Here is an 8,447-nt window from a genome sequence, read left to right as displayed (position 1 = left end):
CCCCCTACATAATTGGTTATTATTGAAATCTGCTTTTCTGTGCATGTGTTATCTGTTAATGAGTTGTACATGCATTGGATGCTGAATTAGATTGGATGCCACTGTGCTTTAACGAAATCCATCTTTGCTGCCTAAAGTTGTGCTTCCTCATGGTTTCAGCTGGTGATATTACCACAACCTTATGTATCCTCATATTTAAAATGTGATCTTTTAGCATCATAATGAAAAGCTGATCAAATGTGTTGACACAATTCAGACAGTTGACTGGTTCATTTATCATAAATATTCAGTTAATCAACAGCCAGGCATTGGCATTGTCTCATCTAATCTAATTTGTTTTGTTTCAGTTTTCTCCAGATAAAAACATCAAAGTCACCTGAACCCAGCTGTGTGTCCATGAAGAGTGACCGGTCACTAGATCTTCCACCCAAGCTTAGTGAACACACTGATCTTATGTTTAGGTAAATAATCTACTGAACAGTTTGTCCTTTTACTTCTGTGTTGTTTGTGTTGAAAGAAAGAATTGTTCAGTGCCTGTATGCAATGCGTTTCAGGAAATATTGATTGAAAGATCTTAATTAACAGCTTTGATATGTGGATGTGTACTTGCTCCAACAGCATATTAATTAAAGCATTTAGTATAGAGTGTGTAAATTACATTCACTTGTTGTGTTCAAATTCAAGGCATAGACTGCATTCTCCAGAACCCAGCTGTGTGTCCATGAAGAGTGACCGGTCACTAGATCCTCCACCCAAGTTTAGTGAACACACTGATCTCAGGTTTAGGTAAATAATCTACTGAACAGTTTGTCCTTTTACTTCTGTGTTGTTTGTGTTGAAAGAAAGAATTGTTCAGTGCCTGTATGCAATGCGTTTCAGGAAATATTGATTGAAAGATCTTAATTAACAGCTTTGAAACCCAGCTGTGTGTCCATGAAGAGTGACCGGTCACTAGATCCTCCACCCAAGTTTAGTGAACACACTGATCTCAGGTTTAGGTAAATAATCTACTGAACAGTTTGTCCTTTTACTTCTGTGTTGTTTGTGTTGAAAGAAAGAATTGTTCAGTGCCTGTATGCAATGTATTTCAATGGATATTAACGGAAAGATCTTAATTAACAGCTTTGATATGTAGATGTGTACTTGCTCCAACAGCATATTAATGAAATAATTTAGTATAGAGTGTATAAATTACATTCACATAGGTAAACAATGTACTAAACCATATTATATTATATATAACCATATATAAACCATATATATTATCTTATTACAGCTTCTGTGTTGAAAAGAAGAAAAATTCTGTGCCTATATACAATACCTTTTCTGAAGATATTAATTATAATATCATAAATAATAACTCTTCATTAGAGTTATTAATTATGATAACCTGTATTCAACAAAAGATCAGATATTAATGGATTGATTCCGCCACCCAAATCAGTTAATTACAAAAATCATGAATATACGTGTAAAGGTGCAATGCACAGAAGATGATGACAAGGAAGTAGAGACAAGGATCTTTGCAGCTGTGTTTATTTAAATAAATGAGATAATCTGACAGGAAAGGAAGCACAGAAATGCAACAAACAGTTTTGCATTTACACAAAAACACTAAACAACAATGAGCTGATGAAACTGAAGAGTATAAACAAAGACTTTAAGTATACAAAGACTCCTATTACTTACATATGGGAGAAAGTTCAGTGTGCAATATGGCAGTCCTGCGTTCTTAATAAAAGAGCTAATTGGTAAAGTCATGACATCACTGCAACTGCCTTTAGAAGCAGTTGTGGCTAGAAACAGCTGTGTCCAAAAGTGATGCAAAACCTAAATTTTCTACCTATCACATTCTGTTTTATTAACATCTACCCCAACCCTAAACCTACCCTTACAACAATGCAAGCTCAGTAGTTATGGTGGTTCAGCATGACAAAAATGATGCAATATTGATGGATGCATGACCAGTAAGCCCTGGTGACCGTAGCTGTATCCTTTCTAGCCTCAACCGTTCAGCAATCTGAGATGCAGTAAAGCCAAAAATTATTCAGACACCAGATATAATTTTCGTTATAATTTTTTACTTGTGCGTGCAGGACACTATAGCTCATTTATGTAATTTAGGATAGAAGTAAAGTAAAGTGACATATTATATCCAAAAATTCTTCATACAGTGGACTACCAGTAAAACTGATAAAATTCTAATAGGAACTGTACTTGCATGACTGAAATAGCTGCCCGAGAGGCATTTCAAAGATGGCCGCTGAGTGAAATGACTTGCCTTGAAGGGATTTTGGTAGGCCTATTAATACAGGTGACGTTCAACAAGACACGGTTGAAGAACCAAATCAGTAACAGAAAAGTATCAGTATAGAAGCAACAATATCTGCCGGATGGAGAAAGGTTGGTTTTTCACAAAACATATATAGGCTTTCTTTTTTCTTCAATAAATTCATTTTTGTTCCTGAGGGAAAAAATCAATGCTACGGACGTGAAGCGGAATGTATCCGACTACGGATATGCATATAAAATGCTTTAAAAACAGAGACGTCTAGTGGTTCTTTAATAGGGCTTAACTAGTTGTTCATTTAAGAAATTATTAACTTATTGCATGTTTATATTAAAGCTAATAATCAAAAACAAATCTTAATATTTTCCACGCTCAAGCACATGCATAAAGTTTGCCACAAAGCACAGACAAATGTCGCCTAATGTTTATGAATGTGTCGAGAATAAATGATATTTGAATTATTTATTCATAAACTACTGTTTATGTGTCTTTGTCGACTGCAAAGATGAAATATACAATGTTAACTCTCATCTCCAGAGTGTATCCTACTGGACGCGCCTTTAGAGAGCAACCTTTTGTAGTATTGATAGAGGAAAATGCAACCTTACGATTACATAATCAGGGGGTATTTGATTTTTTTTTAATTTGTTCATTTTAAAGTAGATATTTTAAACTTTCTATAGATGTATTTTTCATGTCTGTGAGGCAGTCATACAATGAGTTTCGGTTCTTTTTTGTGACGCGCTCCAGAGACAGAGATGGCAGAAAGCACAACCTGTTTGTTCTCATTCGTCTACAAAAGCAACTTTTGTTGTTATTATGAGTTTACAGAAATAAAATCAGTTTCAATATCAGGAAAAAATGCAAGTGATCACGCGGACGCTTCCCTGTCATGCAGTAGGTGCATTCCACACTCTGCATAAACAGGTTAATTAAAATAAATCTTGACCAGCCTACATCCAAGACAGATGCAATTCTAACTTATAAATTGTTTATAAAAATGCTATATGCGAATAAGACTGCAGTTTCACATTTTGTGTCTGAATAACAAACATTATTTTTAATAAGACCAAACAAGACATGTAATGAAGAAAAATATTTTGACAAAAATAAGAAAAAAGTAAAAAATATTTTATGGCCAACAGCAAACTTGCATTACTTGAAAGCTGTATGATCACGAACACATTTGAGATACGGTTACACAAATGGATGCAAATTAATAATAATAATAATAATAATAATAGCACCTTGAATATAAAAGCAATGCGGTTGTATTGTGTGCACCTAATTACACCTATTTGCGATTTGACTTTTAATTCACCAATTACCTCACGCGGGCCGGTCAAGAATAGCCAGAGGGCCGGATGTGGCCTGCGGCCATGCAACGCCCAGCACACTCAAACTCATGGCCTTGCTCCCAATGTGCATACTATCCATCCTAAATTCTGTGTGATAGTAGTAATTTTTGATATGATTTAGGTAGTGTTGGGAAGGTTACTTTGGAAAAGTAATAGGTTACCCTATTTAAAATGTAATAAGTAGTGTAACTACTTTAATAAAGTAATTAAAAAATGTAACTTATTACATTTGATTACCTTTCTAAATGTCTAATATTTTCAACTGTTAATCATTTTGAAACATTTAAACCAAGCAGAGTTAACCTTACAGTAGCCCTCAACACTGATTACTGTCAGAATTTCAAAATCCTTTCACTTAAATTAAGATTATAATAACTAAGGGATAATACACATCTTTATTTTGTGATAACATCTGGCTGGATGTACATTATCCCACTTATTACACAGCTGCTGGCCACTAAAGTAAATAATTAGACACAAAATTCTGATCTGAGATGAAATATTTGAACACAAAGCTTCCACGAAGAAATCATTTGCTACTAAGCAAGTTCAAACTAGACAGACATTTAAGGGATACAGTGCAGTCATATCACTTTTATAACACATTTCACCACATAAAAAATTACAAGTACTTACAGTACTAGTTTGTTAGTTATCTTATAATCCATTACAGTGTACAAAACAAATGGCAGCAGCTGCGTTTGTATGAAAAAAGAGAGTCCACAACACCAGGATGACAGAATTAAGAAATTGTACACATAATATTAAATATTGAGTTTTAATATTTTATTATCTAACCAAGCGCAAAGCGAGGACCTTAATTAACAGCTTTGATATGTGGATGTATACTTTCTGTAAATCTCCAACAGCATAGTATGCATTAATGGAATAATTTAATTACCTGCATTAGTCATGAATATTAGAGTGTTTAATTACATTCACTTGTTGTGTTTACATTTAATGCACAGACCGGATCCTCCAGCACCCAGCTGTGTGTCCATGAGGAGCGACCAGTCACTAGATCCTCCACCCAAGCTTAGTAGACACACTGATCTTGGGTTTAGGTAAACACTGTACTAAACCGTTTGTCTTATTACATCAAAGAATGAATTGTTCAAATTTAATGTTGTAAAAGGTCATCCAGTTATTGATTATACATGTTTATATTTACTGACACAGGATCATGTTACACATTTTATCCTTTCTGTTTTTATATTCTTTTCTAGATTTTGGTTCTTTGTGTGTTTTGTGGATGTTGTGTTTGGAGCATAGGTTCAGGATCCGTTCACTTCTGTCTAGTCTGTTTTTCCAGCATTAGGATCCTGGCACCTGTGCTCTATGTCAGGTTTCCTTTTGTTCTGGTTGAGTGTCTGTGTTGGGTTGCCATGTGCTCTTCTGTTTGTTTTTAGTGTAGTGTTTTGGCCCTGCCTTCTCATTCATCATATTTTTAGTGCATTTTGCTCCTGTTATGTGTCCTAAACTAAAGGAAGATATAAAAAATGGCTGTCATATTTACTACTTGGCGTATGCAAATATACAATGAAATATGAATATCCAACATTTTCTTTTACAGCCATGATTATCAACATGCTGAAGCCCTCAAGGCGTTTATATCAAATGTGAGGAAGAAGTTTGAGTGTCTGTATGAGGGAATAGCACAGCAGGGAAACCCAACACTGCTGAATGAGATCTACACAGAGCTCTACATCACAGAGAGTGAGAGTGGAGAGATCAATAATGAGCATGAGGTGAGACAGATTGAGACACAATCCAGGAGAGCAGCAACAGAGGACACACTGATCAAATGCAGTGACATCTTTAGACCTTTACCTGGACAAGACAAACCCATCAGAACTGTGCTGACAAAGGGAGTCGCTGGCATTGGAAAAACAGTCTCTGTGCAGAAGTTCATCCTGGACTGGGCTGAAGGGAAAGAGAATCAGGACGTCCAGATCATATTTCCACTTCCTTTCAGAGAGGTCAACTTGATGAAAGACAAAACACTCAGTTTTTTGGATCTTCTGCATATTTTCTTCCCTGAAACCAAAGAAATGAAACCATTCAGAGATGAATATAAAGTTGTTTTTGTTTTTGATGGTCTGGACGAGTGTCGTCTGTCTCTGGATTTTCAGAGCAATGTGAGGTTGTGTGATGTAAATGAATCAGCCTCAGTGGATGTGCTGCTGACGAACCTGATTGTGGGGAATCTGCTTCCCTCTGCTCTCATCTGGATCACCTCCAGACCAGCAGCAGCTGATCTCGTCCCCTCTGAGTGTGTCCATCGAGTGACAGAGGTACGAGGCTTCGATGAGCCACAGAAGGAGGAATATTTCTGGAAGAGAATCAGTGATAAGTGTCTGGCCAACAGGATCATCTCACACCTGAAGTCATCAAGGAGCCTCTTCATCATGTGCCACATCCCAGTTTTCTGCTGGATCTCAGCCACTGTTCTGGAGAAGATGTTGAGTGAAGCAGAGAGTGGAGAGATGCCCAGGACTCTCACTGAAATGTACACACACTTCCTGATCATTCAGACCAACATCAAACATGAGAAGGACTATGAGAAGAAAGTGAAGGATGAAGACATGATACTGAAACTGGGGAAACTGGCTTTCCAGCAGCTTGTAAAAGGCAACCTGATCTTCTATGAGGAAGACCTGAGTGAGTGTGGCATTGATGAGACTGAAGCATCAGTTTACTCAGGATTGTGCACTCAGATCTTCAGAAAGGAGTTTGGCTTGTATCAGGGGAAAGTCTTCTGCTTTGTTCATCTGAGCATTCAGGAGCATCTTGCAGCTCTATATGTGCTGCTTTCATTCCTGCTGTACAAGAGAGATGTGCTCAATGAAAGCCTCAGCTCAAAACATGCACACAAGTTCACATGTCACACAATATCTGACCTGCATCAGAGAGCCGTGGACAAGGCTTTACAGAGTAAGAACGGACAATTGGACCTTTTCCTCCGATTTCTTCTGGGTCTCTCACTGGAGTCTAATCAGATGCTCCTGAAAGGTCTTCTGACACACATTGGAAACATTTCATACAGTGAAGAGAAAACGGTTGAGTACATTCAAATAAGAATAAAAATGAATCCCTCACCAGAGAAATCCATCAATCTGTTTCACTGTTTAAATGAACTGGGTGATCAGTCTCTCGTGAATGAAGTCCAGAAATATGTCAGATCTGGAGGTCTCTCGGGGCCAGATTGTCCTCATCACAGTGGTCAGCTGTTGTCTTTGTTTTGTTGATCTCAGAGCAGTTGGATCATTTTGATTTGCTTAAATACATAAGCAGAGAGCAAAACCAAAACCACATGACACCTGATGAAGTTCTTCTGAAGCTCCTGCCTGTAGTTGAAGCCTCCAGATCAGCTCAGTAAGTAGCACTGAGTGTAATCATCAGATGTGTGTGTTTGTTGTAGTGTAGTGTTTTTCTGTTCTTTGTTGTCAATGGTAGTATTAATTTTAAATGATTTTTTTTTTTAGACAAAAGACATTCTTGGGTCTCTTCCCTTCCATATTAACAGTGAATTTAAGATTAAAATGCTAATTTCAAGGATTGGGTTTTGAATGTCTGTCAGTTTTGTTTTCTGTGAATGTCTGTGAAACCTCATCTATTGCTCTTCCAGTGAGAATATCTCTAATCTTCTGATATAGTGCCTGTCTGTAAGTCTGTAAAGTTATGTATTTGTGAATTTCTTGGTTGTTGTGTTGTGCTGTTAAACTTCCTGAGAGAGTGAAGAGTGTGTCGTTGTTCTGCAGGTTGTGTGGTTGTGGCGTCACAGATGAAGGTTGTGCTGCTCTGAGTTCAGCTCTGAGATCAAACTCCTCACAGCTGAGAGAACTGGATCTGTCTGATAATAAACTAGGAGATGCAGGTCTGACGCTGATCTCTGAAGGACTGAAGGATAGATTATTTGTTGATTATTATTTCAAACTTTTTACCGCCAGTGTGTATATAAAATAGTGTATTTGTACTAATTAGCAAATTGTATTTTTATTATAATATATATCCTAATCATGGCACTTGAAGGCAAAGGTCTTCAGATTTACAATGTTATAGAGGAAGTTTGAGTTTGACTTTTTTTTTTTTAGACATGTTAAATTATGGAAGAAAGCCTGGATAGAAATACACAAACATTCACTCTTATCTCATGTCTGGTGGAAACAAGACATTTAGAAAGTTAAAAAATGAATGTGTGTCATTTTATCATAAATGTTGCTGAATTGTCTCATCATGTTTATCTGCTTACATCTTATGTCAGCTGTCAATCAAGTGCTGCTCAGCTCAGCTGCAGTGAACAGGAAATCTTGATTTGATTGACAGTTTAAAACATTTTGACACTTTTGAGCTGCTGCACTGAGTCAAAGTACACTTAATTAATTACAATTTCTGACTCAAGTGGGTGACGGGCCATTCATATGAGCAGAATGAGGGATATAGACTATGTACACTTACTATAATTCATTCTTTATATTTACTTATGCAGCGGTCCCTGGGAAAACTCCCAGTGCTCCAGATGGTCACTGCCCCTAACTTTTCACAGATTCAGGAGCTGTTTTTAGTATTAAATATTTTGTGAAATATTGAAGAGTTTCTTCTAAATCTGCAAGTTAGGAGCTACTTTTAGCCTTAAGAAATTTTGTAAATACGGCCCCAGGGCCCATATGCTTAAAACGTCTCAAAATTGCTTTAAAGAATAGTCTTAAAGGGATAGTTTACAAAGGTTAATTTAGGAATTATATTTATTTAATTATTCAGTAAACTGATGTTATTGCAAATATTATTGTTACTTTATC

The 8,447-nt window shown here is 36.6% G+C and overlaps 2 protein-coding genes across 31 annotated transcripts in view; both read left to right on the top strand.

Annotated features, from left to right (window-relative positions):
- LOC127170362 (protein NLRC3-like) overlaps window positions 1-7,438 on the top strand; it is an 8,831-nt gene extending 1,393 nt beyond the window's left edge. The window contains exons 2-6 of the mRNA XM_051118268.1: window positions 348-461; window positions 685-786; window positions 4,617-4,712; window positions 5,222-7,023; window positions 7,410-7,438. Coding sequence (XP_050974225.1) covers window positions 348-461; window positions 685-786; window positions 4,617-4,712; window positions 5,222-6,896 — 1,987 coding nt within the window. The 3' untranslated portion in view covers window positions 6,897-7,023; window positions 7,410-7,438. The remainder of the gene's footprint in view (window positions 1-347; window positions 462-684; window positions 787-4,616; window positions 4,713-5,221; window positions 7,024-7,409) is intronic.
- The window catches only part of LOC127168801 (NACHT, LRR and PYD domains-containing protein 12), a 38,187-nt gene that overhangs the window by 19,138 nt on the left and 10,602 nt on the right, over window positions 1-8,447 (top strand). For 4 of the 30 annotated variants that reach the window (XM_051117487.1, XM_051117236.1, XM_051116570.1 and 1 more), the window contains one exon: window positions 7,439-7,525. The exons of the other annotated variants lie outside the window; for them this stretch is intronic. In XM_051117487.1, coding sequence (XP_050973444.1) covers window positions 7,439-7,525 — 87 coding nt within the window. The remainder of the gene's footprint in view (window positions 1-7,438; window positions 7,526-8,447) is intronic. 30 annotated transcript variants of the gene reach the window in all.

This window comes from Labeo rohita, chromosome 1 (genome assembly GCF_022985175.1).
Source record: "Labeo rohita strain BAU-BD-2019 chromosome 1, IGBB_LRoh.1.0, whole genome shotgun sequence".
Classification (NCBI taxonomy): Eukaryota; Metazoa; Chordata; class Actinopteri; order Cypriniformes; family Cyprinidae; genus Labeo; species Labeo rohita.
This window is presented reverse-complemented; position numbering and strand designations above follow the sequence as displayed.